Below are 17,107 nucleotides of genomic sequence, written 5' to 3'. Positions count from 1 at the left end.
TCCTCTATCTAGGTTTGGCATCCCTGCACACTCTCCTTAGGGAAGCCCAAAGAAAATTGTCCACCAACTTTGCTAACAGCTCTATCCTCCCCTTAATGATAAAACACCCTGAAATAAGTCGGGCAGGAGATCTTTCTCCTTTTTAATGCCTTTATTAAAAGTGATCAGCTCAGGTGGGGAGAGCCAACAGGTCACGCTCACGCCACCGCTGCTCCCAGGAGTGGTGCAGGAGGATAAGTGCAGCTTTGTCCACTAATCTGTGGGCAGAGCTGGGGATTCCCTCCTCACCAGACCACCAGGAGATTCCCAATTTCCTGGTTTGACATTTGAGGTCCTCTGTCCAGCCAACATCTTTTAGGTTATGGTGAGGGGCAAAAAAAGAGTCTCAGTGTCTCTGCAGGCTCTGCACTTTGTTCCTCACGTCCAGACATCACTTTGATCTCTTAATTCTGGGTTGGCTCGTTGTTTTGGGGGTTTATTTGCAGAGTTTGGTGGGGGGTTTACCCTGTTGCATCCTGGCTCCGAGGTTATTTGTATGTCCTCCCATGTCCCCTCCTTTCACCCTCCAAGAGGGGATGCCATCCTCCTGGCAGCAGACATGGTGGTACTGACAAAAAGGGGAATTCTCAACAACAGGGAGTTAACAACCAACTCTTAACAGGGGATTACAACATGAAGCTAACAAAGAACTCTCCTCTGCCAGAACTGGCTCAACTTGTAATTCTACAACCTTTGTAAAAAAAAATGGGTAACCCCTTTTTTTTTTTACTCATAACAACCCCTCTATTTTCTATTTTTTCCTCACCCATTTCTCCTTCCCTCCTGGCCAGGCCTGCCCGTGCTGTTCCAGCAGTGGCTGAGGAACGAGGAGGTGGAGGAAGGGCGCACGGCCGTGCTGCGCTGCGAGCTGACGCGGCCGCACGCGCGCCTGCAGTGGCGCAAAGGGGACACAGTGCTGCAGCCCGGGGACAAGTACGAGATGCGCCTGGAGGGGACACGGGCTGAGCTCCTCATCTACGGGGCTGAGGCTCAGGATGCTGGGGAATACACCTGTGACTCGGGGGATCAGCAGACCACGGCTTCGCTGCAGGTCAAAGGTAGGTTGCCTTATGGTTTTATTCACTTTGTGCTAATTCTGTGTCCTTTAGATTGGATCACGCTTGTAGATTGTGAGTTTAGTCACCATAACAAACTCCTGCTCAGAGCATGTGGTTTCAGAGGTTAAACACCCAAAATCTCATGTGCCAGCTGAGGGAACTGGAGTTTTTTAACCTGGAGAAAAGGAGGCTTGGGGGAGATGTTATCACTCTCTGCAACTACCAACAAGTCAAAGGACAAGGATTGTTTGTCCATCCTTCACAGTGGGGATCCTGGAGTCATCCAGGCCAGGCTGAATGGGGTTCTGAGAGACCTGGTCCAGTGGAAGGTACCTTGCTCATGGCAGGAACTGGATCTTTAAGACCCCTTCCAACCCAAACCCTTCTCTGATTTAGTTTGAAAAAGATCTCTGAGATCTCTGAGTCCAACCATTAACACAGCTCTGCCGACTCCACCACTAAACCATGTCCTCAAGTGCCACATCCACATGGAAATTTTATTGCTGAGTTATCACTGGCACTCTGTGAAATCAAACTGAAGTATTTCACCATACCTAGGACAAGTCCATTTTAAATTGATCCATTGTATGTCTTGGTGCCTGAGCAGCCCATGAATTATGACTCTTTACCTTTCTTAGTGGCTGTGTTTTTTGATTTTATAGTTTTATTCATTTTGTATTAAGAATTCTTTTGGTTTGGATTTCACAGTTTTATTCATTTTTTACTAAGAACTCTGTGGTTTGGGATTTTACAGTTTATTCATTTTGTATTAAGAATTCTGTTGGTTTGGAATTTGCAGTTTTATTCATTTCGGTCCAAGAGCTCTATGGGTTTGTGATTTTAGAGTTTTATTCAATTTGTGCTAAGAATTCTAAGTCTTTTAGATTCAATCACACTTGTAGATTGTGAGTTTAGTCACCATAACAAACTCCTGCTCAGAGCATGTGGTTTCAGAGGTTAAACACCCAAAATCTCAAGTGCCAGCTGAGGGAACTGGGGTTTTTTAACCTAGAGAAAAGGAGACTTGTGGGAGATGTTATCACTCTCTGCAACTACCAACAGGACGTTGTGGTGAGTTAAGGATTGGTCTATTTCACAAGTGACAAGCAATAGGATGAGAGGAAACGGCCTCAGGTTGCACCAGGGTGGGTTTATATTTGGTATTAGGAAATAATTCCTTGCTGAAAGGGTGGCCAAGCATTGTCACAGAGTGCCCAGAGAAGCAGTGGAGTCACCATCCCTGGAGATATTTAAAAGATGTGTAGATGTGACGCTTGGGGATGTGGTTTAGTGGTGGATTTGGCTGCGCTGGGTTAATGGCTGGACTTGATCTTAAAGGTCTTTTCCAACCTAAAGGATTCTGACTCAGTGTTGTGATTGGTGATGTTGTGCTGTGTGTGAGAATGGTGAGTATGGCCATGTGAAGACCTTTAGAAGTCCAGAGCAGCCCTGGACACCTTTGCAGCATCAGCAACTGATTCCACGAGTGGCCAGCAGGCACAACTGTGGTCCAGAAAGAGGGGAGCAGCCCGGCTGCAGAAATCACAAGCAGGTTTCTCCCCTCTGAGCGCTGTCACTGATGCAGTTGCTTCTTCACCACAGTACTGCCAGTGCTGTTTAACAAAGAGCTGAAAAACGTAGAGGCTGAAGAAGGGGGAACAGCAGTTTTGCACTGTGAGATCTCCAAGCCGGACGCTCCCGTTGAGTGGAGGAAAGGAGGGGTGGTGATTGAGCCCAGTGACAAGTACGAGGTGAAGCTGAAGGGCAGCGTGGCTGAGCTGATCATCCACGGTGTGGAAGCTGATGACTGTGGGGATTATACCTGCAGCACCGGATACGAGATCACCACAGGGTCTGTGTATGTGCAAGGTAAGGTGGTGGAACTCGGTGGAAATGCTCTGCTTTTCTGCCTGGATTTCTTGCTCCAAAATCTTTGACAGTAACTGGCCAAACAGCAGAAAGTCCATTCATTTCTTTATTGATTCCAGCGAAGATATAAACCTCCAGACTGAGGTTTGACCCATCTTTTAAAGTTAAGCCAGTTTAAAGTACTGACCCTACTGTGTCTCAGAACAGGTGGTGGTACTGCTGAAAGACTTGGAGCAGTGATCATAAAAATACTGAAATTCTTGTTAGAACTGATTGCAGCTTCTATCATTGTTGATAATCTTATTACTCCTTTAAAGCACCCAAGGGAACATTTTAATCTTTAAGTACCTCCCTGACTCATACAATTTCTGCAGATGGTTGGAAAACACAGGAGGGTCAGGCATGACCAGGGCAAGGAGTGGAGTTTCCTCCCAGTGAAATGATGTTTGCAGACACACACACTGCTCCTACAAACAGCTGGAGGGATGGAAGGTGGTGTCTAACCCTCTTCAAGACAATTTTAGTTCTTTTTTTTCCCCTTTGGAAAAGCCCTACAAGTTTAACTCTCCTACAAGCAGCTGGAGGGATGGAAGGTGGTTTCTAACCCTCTTCAAGACAATTTTAGTTCTTTTTTTTCCCCTTTGGAAAAGCCCTACAAGTTTAACTCTGCTGGAGCTGCGCTCGGGCTTGGGTTGGCTCTGCAGGGAGCGCGCCGTGCGCGTTTGTTTCTGTTTTCCTTTGGCACCTTCTCTTGCTCTGTCACGCAGAAGAAGCAGCAGTGATAGTGTCTGGTTTGAGGAGCACAGACGTCTTTGTGGGCGAGTCAGCCACGTTCACCTGCGAGCTCTCGCAGCCGGGCGTGAGGAACGTGCAGTGGTGGCTGGACGGGACGCCCCTCCACAACAACCTGGTGACTGAGATCTCTGAGCAGGACGGCAGGATCCACACTTTAACCCTCAATGACGTGGCGTGCCACGACTCGGGCACTGTCACCTTCAGAGCTGGCTCCCTTATATCCTCAGCTAAATTATTAGTCAAAGGTATTTCCCTCTGAGCAAGAAACACGGGGCCACCTCTGGACTTGCTCCATGTGCTGGCGCTTCTGCCTTCCAGGCTACCCTTACTAAATCCTTCATGTGCCCTGCAGCCCTCCCACTCTGCAAGTCACCCACTCTCACCCCAGAATTTTTCTGGGTACAACCACATTGTTTGTTTTTTTTTTCCCTTCACCCTCAGGTGGTTTTGGATTTTATAGGTAAGGGAGGGTTGCAGGGTCAGGGCTGCTGCTTTCACCTGACATCAGAGAAGAGATGAACATAAACATCTGTGGTAGCACCTGACTTTATATCCCCCCACTTCAACTTTTTTTTTTTTCCATAATACCACAGAATCTTGCGGGAGTGGTAATTCCCAAATTTCCCACTGTGCTGCTCCACAGCTGGGCTACTGGTGCTGAGGTCAGCACGTTCCCAGGACAGGATTTTGGGCTGTTCCTGGAATCCAATGGGTGTGTGACATTCCAGTAACAGAGACAAAATGTGCCTTGTTTTTGAAAGCTCATCCCTGCACTGGCAAAGCTTTCTGGTCTGTTGAATAAATATTTTTCCCATTTGGTAAGGGTAGCCAAAAGCTGCAAATAACACTGAGCTCCAGACTTGATAAAGCAAGCTCCTTCCCACCCAGTCCTTTTATAGCTGTGGGGAAGATCTGTCGTTTTTCAGGCAAAGTTAAGGCTTATTCCCTGCTTATAAAATGGATATATAGAGATATAAAGAGCTAAAATATCTTTATGTAAATCTACTCCCATGCTTTAACTGGGCCATAGCAGGAATTATCCAAAATATGGAATTGTAGTCAGTGGTTGATGTCTCCTCCTCTGCATCATGTGTCCCTTGTACATTCAGGAAATTTGGTTGTCTGCAAAGATAGAATGTGAAATCACTTCTTCATTATATGGAATGATGCAGTGACAACACAGTGGGCAGACCCCACTAGTCCTGTGTCAGTTTGCATCCATTTTCAGAGACAGAACCTGGTTCTGAGATCTCCAGGCCAAAAAAAAAAAAAATCCAGTGGGCCTAAAACATAAGCTGAAAATAAATGCATTGTTAGGTATTCTGCTCAGTGAATGAACAAGCTCCTGAGATATTTCCATTTCATGGAATCACAGCATCATTGATTTTGGAAGAAATGTCTGGAGATCATCCAGTCCAACCCCACAGCTCGTGCAGGTACACACATGTATATGGGTATTTTGTGCTTCCATGAAGCCAAGATTCCTGAATTACAAAGCTGAGTCACACTAGCAGTGTTTTATAACTGGGTTGGGATAACCCCAGTTACACTGTGCTCACACTTGATTTCATAGAAAAGTGAAACACTTTTAAAATTCCAACCATCCTTGTACAATTGTACATCCTTGTACATCCTTGTACATCATTGTACAATTTTGTACAGTTTATTTTGTCCCCAAATTTAAGCATAAATCTTTGTTTGAAATATATTTCAGTCTATCAGGCCATCCATGGCTTGCTCTTCCTCAAGGAGCAAGCTGACTTTGTTCCTTGTGCCTCATTCTCCTGGTTTAAGGCACGTTGGTAATTTGATTTATTCTGCAACAAGGGAGATCTCAGCTTTCCATGCTGGGCCTCCACAGCATCATTGCCCTACGACTGCATTCATTCCATGGCCTGGAGGGATGGTTCACAGGTGATGGGGGGAGGATGGAGAAGGGTGAAGGAGCTGCTGCTGTTTCCTAGCTCCTCTGGGCAGGTGAGAATTGCAGGTTCCAGGGCACACCTTGGCTCCTCAGTCCCAAAGAGCTGCACAGGTGAACGGGGCCACCAAAGTCCTTGCCCTGGCCAACTGTGGTTATTAATAATTAATAACTGTGGTTATTAATTGTTGAGGGTCTCCAGCACGAGGTGGGAGATGAGAATTGACTCCAAGTTTTCAAGAAGGTTGATTTATTATATTATTATATATATTATATTAAAAGAATACTGTACTAAAACTACACTAAAGAAAGAGAAAGGAGACATCAGAAGGCCAGCAAAGAATGGTAATAAAAACTCATGACTGACCAGAGTCCTGACACAGCTGGACTGGGATTGGTCATTAATTAAGAACAATTCACATGGAACTAATCAAAGATGCACCTGTTGGTGAGCAACTTCTAAACCACATCTTAAGCAATCAAATAATTATTATTTACATTTCATTTCTGAGGCTTCTCAGCTTCTCAGGAGAAAAATCCTAGCAAAGGAATTTTTCATAAAATGTGACAATGACAGCCAACAGCAAGGGGACAGTGGAACCAGGACCTTCTCCAGTACCACAGGTGATATTTGCTGTGAGAAACACAATTCTACATCTTATGGAAGGGGATGAGGTTGTTCTTCCCAGCTGCACAGACACCTGCTTGTTTCTTCAGTCAGCAAAACATCTCCAAGATCTTCCACAGAGGCCTCCTCTGCACAAACACACGTGGCAGAGGGAGCCTCAGTGAGTGGGATCAAGCCCTGCAGCAAGTTTCCAAATGGTCTTTGCAAAGCTCTCTTTGCTCCCCAAGGTCTGCCAGGAGCACCCCAAAGCCTCAGCCCGCTGCAGCAGTTTCCAGAGGAGCATTCCAGACAGAGATCCTGTTGGGTTATCCCAGCTGGCTTGTGAGCAGAGCAACTGTTTGAAGAATAAGGACACCACAGAATGTCCTGAGCTGGAAGGGCTCCTCAAGGATCATCATGCCAAGCTCCTGATGATATCCCAGCTTTCTCTGTCATCTTTTTATGTCCCTTTGCAGCCCTATCATATCTATATATTTTTAAGTTGACGTAATTCTGCTAAGAATGATGTTTCAGAAAGACTTCTATTTTCAGACTGCATTGAGATTTTTCCTTTTGGCCTGCATATTGCATTGTAGATGGATGATCCAGTCTGACATCTCAGGAGGGACTCTTGGCTGTTTTGGGAACTCACAGTATTTAAGGTCAGCTGTGCCTTGCAGCTGCCTCACAAGAAGCAAAACCTGGGTTTTAAAAGTGGTTGAGAGCAGCCTCATGGATCTCACCACCTTAGAGGAGCTGCATATCCAGCTGCTGTCAGCATTTTATGGGCTCTCAGTCTGAGATGTCAGTGGTTTACGATCTCTCAGTGATCTCTAGATGAAATACTGTAAAGGAAATCCTATTGTTTTTCTCCAAATAATGTGTCTGCTGCAGAGAAACACACAAATAACCCAAACAGTATTCATCTGCTCCTGTGGAGTGCCCTTTTTTTGTCACAGTTGTCCTGGATATTTGCTCCTCACATGATTTCTGACAGCCAAGACCACCCAAGGACAAGGAATGAGTGACTGAATTTGGGGACTGTGTTTCTTTCTGATGAGTAGTTATATTTTACTCACACAAGGAGCTTCCAGTAGGGTTTGTGGTATTTTCCTATTGCTCTGTGAGGTTGAGAGTTGCAGGGAACCCCTCACTCTGCAGTCCTCTGCATCACACTTCTGCTCCACATTTGGGAATCAGAAGTGTTTCACATCCAGTGCTTCCCAGCCTGGAAGATCTCAGAAACACTGGGAGAAACACAACATTGGAGAAGCAGTCCAAACTCAGGACTGTTCCAGCACAAGCCTCAATTCCTGGTGGCCCATTTCCCAGTGCCATGGTCACGTTCTAATGCACCAGTCTGGCTTCCATCCTGCTTGATGCTGACACAGGCACGGACTAAACTGCTAACCCTGCTTGCACTGCCACCCTGCTTGCTCCCCACGGGCTCTGTGCTTGGCAAAAACCCTCCAAGGGGTGACTTCCATGGGGATCCACTAATGCATGTCCTTCCTGACGTGTTGGTTAACAGATCCCACCATTGAAGTGGTCAGTCCCATGCAGGACATAACTGTTGATGAAGATGGCCCAGCAGAGTTCATATGCCAGTATTCTAGGCCAGTGCACGCCATCTGGAAGAAAAATGATCAGGAAATACATGCAGATGGGCAGCGAGTGATTATCGAGCAGGACTGGAATGTGAGCATGCTAAAAATTAACCCCACGGTCCCAGAAGACACTGGCATCTATTCTTGTGAAGCTGAAGGCATTAAAGTGATGGCTACACTTGATGTTCAAGGTGAGGTCTTCCAGCCAGAGAGGAAGACTACCATGGGTTCCAAATAAATGAGGTAGAAAAATCATGGCAAGGCTTTTGCAATAAGGGACAGATCAGATACCTGCTCTTGGTGTTCGCTCCAGCACTGAAAATGAGGATAAAGATAGTTGGGGGATAATGGGAATTGAGTGTGAAACTGCAGAGTTGTCTTATTTCTAATTAGCACTCACTCATTGCACCACTTAGCCACTCCACCTCTTCTGCAGTGAGCTGGAATGGGATGTGAGTGTGATGGGATGTGTCCTGCTGAATTGTAAAATCACAGGTGTATTGTTGGTAATAATACAAATTTTGTTTTTTTTCTGAAAGACCACCTTTTACAGCACTTTTTACATAAAACCAGTAACTAATGGTTAGCATGGAATTCCATTTTATTTTGCTGAGTAAAGGAGAGTTTGGTAATTTACCTATTTCAAACAGTGATCCCTCAGGAATTACCTCCTCACTCAGCACTCCCATTTCTGGAGACCCTGAGGAATAACATATACAAAATTAACAAAAAGTTAGGATTTTACATGGAAATTTCTTGTTTTTTTCTGCTGCATAAGGAATTCCTGTGTTTGGTTACCAAGTCAATTGGTGTGATCAGCAACAGCAGGTTCTGATTTCTGAATATTTGTGGCTATTTTGCCTTCTTGCTTAACTGCAGTTGGTTGTCAGTGCAGAAGAACAGGGTGTTTTTTATTATAATGTTTTCTACATTGATAAGCACTTTCCATTGTAGGGATTTAAAAAGATTTTAATGAACATAATCTAAAAGCATCCCAGAGGAGGTAGGGCTAGCAATTGGCTGCTTTCCATAATTAGGGAAACCAGTGCTTCCAAAGTACACAGATAAACAATTTGGGTTGTTCTAAAAAAAATTATGCATTCTCCAAGAAGAGTCTGCAACCCCCTCATTGTTCTCCATAAGTATAAACTTATGAAATTCAGAATATTTTCAGTATTATAGATGCCCAGAATAGTTTGGGTTGGAAAAGACCTTCAAGGTCATGTAGTTCCAAACCCCCTGCCATGGGCAGGGCCACCTTCCACTGTCCCAGGCTGCTCTAAGCCCTGTCCAACCTGACCTTGGGATGGGGAGCCCACACAAAACATCTCTGGGCACCTTGTATTTGGTAATAAGTAATAAATATCTGGTGGTTTGTGCTTTTTGGGTATGTTTGTTTGTTTTTACCATTAAATAAATGCCTCTGTTTGGAGGTTTTATAACATTTTATTTATTTTTACTAATTTTTTTCTTTTTGGCTGGGCATGGTTCCAAATGATCTGTAGAGATCCAAACAGGGATGTGGATGCTTGGGGTCTTGGTTTATAGCACAAATCATGCTGACCATTTTATGGCATTTGTGCAAACTGTATATACTCCACCCTTGTGCATGTCATTTCTCCCTGCAGCAGCATGAATTATCCCCACATGCACCAGCCCACATTTAATTTGGCATCCAGCTGATTGTTTCTGTCCAGGTGCCAGCTGATGCATGGCTGGAGTGTGGAGCTTTGTGCATGCTTCTGACCCCACAACTCACCACACAGCATGGGAAAATAAACCTCAATGGCACAGAGCTGTTACAATAATTCAGAAATTTACCATTCAGTGGAATCTTGATAAAGATTTTGACTTTGTGTGTTTCCTAGAGGCAGAATTATTTCAGATAATCTTCACTATAGCTTTGCCAGCCATAATATTCTCTTATGTTTGCTTTGCAAGAAAAGTAGTGAGATTTTATCATGAGCTGTCAGTGGATTCACATCTCCCCTGCCATGATGATACTTGTGTTGCCTGGGAGATCTTTGGGAAACTGTCATAGGACAAAAGGAATGTGATTGCACTTTATCTTCCTGAGCTATGCCTTCCTATTGACCATTGGCCTGATTCATACAAATACATCCATTCTTTTCTTTATTTATTAAAAAACCCAGGTTTTTGGAGGAAGCCTGGGTGAAATGCTAGAGGTTCTAGATGAAATGCTGGAGGTTCTAGAGGTTTATCATTACTTTTAAACTCTCTTTAAATCTTTTTATTGTAATACTTTGTTAGAGGATGGATTGCAATCAGCAATTAAACCCACAAGCACAGTTTATCACATCCACATTTTTCCATCAGCTTTGCAGCAGTGGGAATCATCCAGTGCTCTGAGGCGTGCTAATACTCAGAGATACACGGCCAAACAATTAATTCTGTTAATTGTCCTTCTTTTCTAGCCAAGAACAGCATTGTCCAGGGCTTGGAGAACGTGGAGGCTGTGGAAGGAGGGGAAGCCCTGTTCGAGTGTTACCTCTCCAAGCCCGAGACCTACAACTACAACTGGCTGATTGATGATGAACCTGCCAAAACCACAGAAAACACTGAGATGGTTTACTTTGAAAATGGACTCAGGCATATCCTGCTGCTGAAGAATTTGACTCCCCAGGACAGCTGCAGGGTGACCTTCATGTGCAGTGATGCAGTGACCTCAGCTTTCCTCACAGTGAAAGGTAACTCAGGTGCTTGGGCAGGGGAAATCTTCAATTTCTGCTTGGAAAGGGGAAAGAAACCAGGGAAATATGATGAGTAGCAGCAAAGAAATGTTGCATTTGTTGTTTCTTTTACCTAAATGTTCTTCCCACACAATAAATAATAAAATCATTTAGGTTGGGAAAGATCTCTAAGATCATCAAACCCACCACTAACCCACAGAATCACAGAATGCACTGGGTTGGGGAGGACCTTAAAGATCATCCAGTATCACCCCTGCCATGAGCAGGGACACCTTAAACTATCCCAGGCTGCTCCAAGCTCTGTCCAGCCTGGCCTTGGACACTTCCAGGGATCCAGGGGCAGCCACAGCTGCTCTGGGCGCCTGTGCCAGGGCTCCCCACCCTCACAGCAAAGAATTTCTTCCTGTTATCTCATGTAAACCTATTCTCTGTCCATCTTTATCCTTTCCCCCTTGTCCTGTCACTCCATGCTCTTGCAAAATGTCCCTCTCCATCTTTCTTGTCCACTCCCTTCATATCCTGGAAAGTGCAAATTAGATCATCCCAAATCCTTTTGTTTTCCCTGAAAAATAAAAATCTGAAAAAAATCCAGTTCTCTCACTCCTAAATGGATGATGCTTTACAATTTCCTTGTTTTCTTGCTCTGTAGGATGTGAGATGGTTTATAAGCAGCACCAGTTGAGCATTTCACTGAGTGAGCAGCAAATGACTGTCTCAGAGCTGTCATGATTCTGATGAGTTTGGTTGTGTTTATAGACACTTCAGGGCTTCAGAGAGGAGGGTTTTATCAGCAACAACATTATCTCTGTATCATTTTACTTTATGCTATTACAGGAGACCCCAGTGGGGACCAGAAGCCCTTCCTGTACAAGAAAATAAGATTACAAAAGCAGAGATTAGTCCCCACTTATGGATTAGATAGAGTTTGGAACAACCTGGTCTGGTGGAAGGAGTCCCTGCCCAAGGCAGGAGACACAACAAGATGGGCTTTAAAGTCCCTCCCAAACCAAACCATTCTGTTCTGGCAATATCCATAAACCTTTTAATGATCTCCTCGCTCTCCAAGGCCTGGCTGTTCAGAGCTTCAGCACAAATATTCACAAAATCTCCTGATTGTTTCTGTAACTGAAGCCTTGATCACTGATTTTAATCTACAGGGTGGCGCCTGCAGTTCTTGCAGCCCCTCAGGGATGTGGAAGTGTCTCTGGGGGAAAAAGCAACGTTTAGCTGTGTCCTGAGTGAAGCTGTGCCTGTTAATGAAGTGTCCTGGTACAGTAATGACATCGAGATCCAGTCGGGGGAGGACTGGGAGGTACAAGCAGATGGAAACAAATACAAACTTATCCTGAAAAAAGCCCAGCTGCATCATTCTGGAGAGGTGACCTTTGCTTCCAGGGAGGCCATTTCATCAGCCAAGCTTTCTGTGATTGGTAAGTGTGTGTTGCTCCAGCCCAGGGGCGCTCAAAATCTCTAACTTTGGTATTGACCTACAGTATTGAATTTTCCAATCTTTGTGCTGATTCTTTCTACTTTGCCTCACATGTACCAAAATGGTGTTCTTAGGCTGAGAAGATGCTACTGGCAACTTGCTCTTTGACCAGAAGCAATCCTCCTCATCAGAAGAAAAATATATCAGGCTAGTGATGGTAGAGATGCTCCCTGACTTTCTTTAGCTGCAGTCTTTTGTAAAATGTAGCATAAACTCTAATGGAAATCAGTATTCTCAGGGCTCAACTTCACTCTTGGCAAACGTGGACACAGGAGGGACCTGAGCTAGAGTCCATGTGGAAAAATTATCCAGAACAGCAGAGGAATCTTTGAAATCTGCTAATCAGCTCAGGTGCAGGGCAAGCAGTCTTCCAGATTAATGAGTAGCATATTAAAACCCTCAACTGGGGGACACCCATGGAGCACACACCTCCTGCTTCAGAGACACAGAGTTAATAGTTGAGTAGGGAAGGTGATAATTCCCTAATTCCCTCGTGGAGCAGGCTGGATGATGCCATCAGTGTCCATTTCAGCACCCAGGATCTGGCTCCTTCCCGCAGTGGGACAGGTGGGTGACCCAGCAGTGGTCACACAGCACCATCCCAGTGATGGTTATGAGATAATTAAATGTATTTTAGCTGTAGCTGCGATGTTAAAGATGTCACTGATGGACTATCCATATTTTAAATGACTACAGGCAATCTCTAATGATTTCTGAGACTTCAGAGATCTCTGTTACACATTCCAGTCATTTCCACCACATTTAAAAAAACCCAAAAAAACCAAAACCAACAAGTTTGATGGATTTAAATCAGCTTTTTCTAATTTTGGGTACTTACATTTAATGAACATCAAAATAAAAATACAATGCTCTTCCTGTTGACAGATTTTTCTCTATGAAGTTTGGCTGACAACAGAGAAAAGATTTTATGTTGTTCTTGTGGTGTCCAGAGTTAAAAGAACTGGCTGTTGACCATATTTGCCTTTTATTCTTTGGATTGGTATATCATGGCAGGTCATTTACACTGTAAGTGTCTTGAACTCAAGACTGAAAGAATTATTTCTGGTTTTTAGGCCAAAGTGTAATGTAAGCAAGGAACATTTTCCAGTGTGCTGAGTGTAGGGATTGGGATTAGATGATCTTCAAATTCCCAACCCAAACCATTCTATGATCATGGACACTAGGACACCTGATCATTCCCATCACATATTTATTTATTATTGCCTGATGCTGTGACACATACTGCAATTACACAGAAGCGGAGTGACACGTTATTAAAATATTTGTGTTATTCTTTAGTTCCCATAATAACTTGATTTCAATTAAGGCCAGACTTAAAATAAACACAATCAAGGCTTAAATGTGCTTGGAATTTTCAGTTAAATTCCTTGATAATATGGACTGTGTAGGATTATCTTTGTTTTAAGCGTGGTGGGACAAGGAGGTAAATTATTTGACATGAGAGTTGGAAAAGGAATGTTTGTCATAGATCAGGGCAGACAAGGATAAATCAGTGGTGCACAGGCACAGGTTGTGACTTTTTGATGACTTTACACTCAATTTTACAGCAAGGAGAATACTCAGTCCATTGTGCTTCTGTCCTCATGGCTTGCAGAAGGCTCATGTGAAATAGGATCCTCCTTGAGCCAGGTCTCATAAGCTCTTGGAGGTCTGTTTCACACCCAAGATAGCTCAGCTACCTTAGAAGCCATAAAACCAGCAGGATGGCTTCTGTTGCAGTGTTGGAAACAAGAAGGTTTAAAAAAAGGCAAAATAACAAAGCTCTTTACAGAGAAAAATCGAGCCAGGTGCCAGAGGTTCTTGCTCCTGGTAAAACACCTCACAAAAGCCATTAGTTTCTTTTTCTAATAAATTGGCCAGGTGGGACTTTTTGGCTCCTGTCCAATGAGCTATCCAAGTTTGAGGTGAAGTCCCCTAAACCTAGGAGGTGGCTTTTTCACCTACTCAAGGAGAGAAACTTCTGGGCTTCTTTGCTTTTTAAGGGGACAAAGGACGGTTTTGTCACTCCGTCAACAAGGGGCACCCTCCTACACTCTTGGGTGTTTTAGGATGGAGTGTTCCTGCTCACATCATGCATCACAGCACCTCTGTTGTGCCCCCAGCCCTCCCCGAGCCACCCGAAGCGCCACAAGTTCTGAGTCAGAGCAGCCACTCCGTCACCCTGTCCTGGCGCAAGCCGCTGGGTGACGGCGGCCAGCACATCCTGGGCTACAAGGTGGAGAGGAAAATCCCAGGAGTTGGCTGGCAGTCCTGCAGTGAGGGCCTCATCCCAAGCACGGAGCTCACGGTGGATGGCCTCAGCCCGGGGGAGCCCTACAGATTCCGAGTGTCGGCCGTGAGCAAAGCGGGGGCCAGCGAGGCGCTGCACTTCCCCCAGACGGTGCGGTTAGGTGAGGATGGGCACAGGCTCCAGGGAGGACTGCAAGCTCCTGCAGACCCTACATTTTGCATGGCATGCCTGCTTCACCCATTCCAGGCATCTCCCAGTGCAGTATCTTTCAGTGCTTGGCTGCCAGCACAATAGAGGAGGAAGAGCTTGGGATAAAAAAGTCGTTCCGGGCTGCTGTGAACAAAAGCTGCCGTGTTTTTAGCACTGTTCTTTGATTCCCTCCAAACTGCATCCAGCTGTCTTGCAGCCTGCACTGCATCATCCACGTGCTGGCCCCTCGCCATGGGTTTCTTGCAGTGCACCCATGTGTTGGCCATGAGTGTCTTTTCTGGTGAAGTTAGGACGGAATGAGTGTAAAAGGGCATGCTGGAATGTGTTTGGAGTATCCAAGACTGTGACCATGAGTGGGCAATGTTGTCTTCTTCACCCATCTTTCTCCTTTTTCTTGTTTTTTATGCATCTTTTTAAGAATCCCCACAAAGAAATGCTGGGGGACACAGTTTCTTTGCTGTCTGATGGTGAAATTTTGGAAGCTTCAGCAGGATGGGGAGTCTCTCTCTCTCTCTGAGTCTTTCTTTTCTTGCAACTCTTTCTTCGGTATCACCCATCTAAATTCCTCAAAATGAGTATAATGATAGAAAAATACTCTTTTGCTTAAGGTTTAGGTGCACAATGACCTTTTTTTTTCAACAATAACTGCTGCCAGTGCTGGACCCTGATGACTCTGCACATGCTGATTTTGTCAACAACAAACCCAAAGCATTTTGGGCAGCAATCGTCTCACCCTGGTGAGATGTGCAGAGAGGAAGGTAAACTGGAGGGTTGTGCTGCTTTTGGGAACCCAGAATCCTCTTTTACATCCTAGTCAACATCTCTGAGTTTAATGTGTTTTTCTTTGAGGTATCATGGTTCTACAAACAGCATTCTGTTGGTAGACCTCCTTCCAAAGTAAAGAAAATGCATAGAATATTTTGGTTAAATTATTTATGCTTTTTGATAATTTTTACTCTTCCTAAGATAGCATCAACATATATCTATTTTTTTTTTTTTATTTCAAGGCAGAGATGAATGCCACTGGATAATCTCTTTTCATTATATTTCTTGTTTCTTTTTTGTCTTGCATCACAACTTCTTCACTTAAAAACATTTAAGATCTAAAAATGTGTAGAACTTATTTTATATTGATGATGGGTAAATGAAGACCAGCAAACACACAGGAATGTGGAAAATGCAACCACTTCTGCATGTATGTGTTTAGATGGAGCTGGTTTAAGCACTGGGAGAGCTTGGAAAGTTGTCTTGATATTATCGTTGGAAATGCATACTTTGGATGCTGCCAGTCTTTGGTTTTTTTTTTCCTTTAGTTATCTTCAACAGCTGAAAAATCTGTAAATGATGTATGGATTGCTTGGATATTTTATGGAGTGGAGTGCCTTAAAGACAGATGATTTTTCTTAGTGTTAATTAATTTTATTTTTGTAATTGCAGAGCCTCCAGTTACCATCACCCAACCTTTGGTGGGAGGATCTGTCTCAGAAGGGGGGCTGGCTCGCCTGGAGTGCACATTATCAAGTAAAACCGAGGAGAAAGTGACTTGGTTCAAGGGAAAAGAGCAAATAAAAGCTGGAGGGAGATATGAAATCCTCTCTGATGGAGCAAAGCAGATACTCGTTATCCGTGGATTTAAACCTGAGGATCAGGACAGCTACACCTGCATGGCTTCTCCAGAAGTCAAATCTGTTGCCAGCCTGTGTCTTGAAGGTACGGAGTGTGCATTGCTGGTGTGTTGAATCAGGTCTGGTATGGACATCCAGGGCCATCTCCACAGCTTGGACTGGAATTAATTTTCTTTTTCAAGCTATGATAACCATCCACAAGGAATTTTTATTTTCCTGTTTAGCATTGCCCAGTGCGTTCCTGCATCCCAAATAGTTTTGAGTTGCTCAGATTAGAGTTTCTGGAGACAGATATTTGAGGTGTGGCAATATTGTCTCTACACAAGTTTTTGGTGCCTTTTGAGATGCATTAGGGTATTCTGTGGAGGTCCCAGACAACCTGGAGCATCTCAAAAGGGACTGGGCAACATGTAGAGGCACGTGAATGTGTCCCAGACACCTTCAGACTGAGGCCCATCCAACCAAGCAGGTGTGTCCATGTGAGATGGGAGTCTCAGCTCCCAGCACAGCCACTGGAGATCTTTTCAGGAAAGACAGGGAAGCCCTGCATATCTCAGAGATTGGATGAGCCTGGGTAGCTTTCCAGGCCCCACTAGTAGTCTTAACAACTGCAAAATTAAAAAGGGCAGAAATCTATTTATTGGGTTCAAATGTGCAAGGAATAAATAAATTTTTAAAAAGTTGTTTGGTAATGTTTTAATTGCATGCATAGAATCACAGGACTGTTGAGGTTGGACAGACTTCCTGAAGATGGTGTGGTCCATCCTCCTCCTCAAAGTGTGGTCAGCTAGGACAAGTTCACCAGGAACAGAATCTCTTATAACAACTTCCCAGAGAGGGTGTGAAGTCCTTTCTCTGTAGATATTCAAAATCCATCTGGACATTGAATAAAGTAATCTAGGACTCTGTGTGTGAGCAGGGAGGT

General features: G+C 44.4%; 1 protein-coding gene across 18 annotated transcripts in view; it reads left to right on the top strand.

The window, feature by feature from the left end:
- Nucleotides 1-17,107, top strand: part of OBSCN (obscurin, cytoskeletal calmodulin and titin-interacting RhoGEF) — a 186,307-nt gene that overhangs the window by 102,118 nt on the left and 67,082 nt on the right. For 14 of the 18 annotated variants that reach the window (XM_084214522.1, XM_084214521.1, XM_084214515.1 and 11 more), the window contains 7 exons: nucleotides 831-1,097; nucleotides 2,700-2,966; nucleotides 3,734-4,006; nucleotides 7,821-8,087; nucleotides 10,332-10,604; nucleotides 11,765-12,037; nucleotides 15,995-16,267. In XM_084214522.1, coding sequence (XP_084070648.1) covers nucleotides 831-1,097; nucleotides 2,700-2,966; nucleotides 3,734-4,006; nucleotides 7,821-8,087; nucleotides 10,332-10,604; nucleotides 11,765-12,037; nucleotides 15,995-16,267 — 1,893 coding nt within the window. The remainder of the gene's footprint in view (nucleotides 1-830; nucleotides 1,098-2,699; nucleotides 2,967-3,733; nucleotides 4,007-7,820; nucleotides 8,088-10,331; nucleotides 10,605-11,764; nucleotides 12,038-15,994; nucleotides 16,268-17,107) is intronic. The other 4 variants (XM_084214519.1, XM_084214524.1, XM_084214508.1 and 1 more) reach the window with 4 other exon arrangements.

This window comes from Fringilla coelebs, assembly GCF_963513975.1.
Source record: "Fringilla coelebs genome assembly, chromosome: 1".
Lineage (NCBI taxonomy): Eukaryota > Metazoa > Chordata > Aves > Passeriformes > Fringillidae > Fringilla > Fringilla coelebs.
This window is presented reverse-complemented; position numbering and strand designations above follow the sequence as displayed.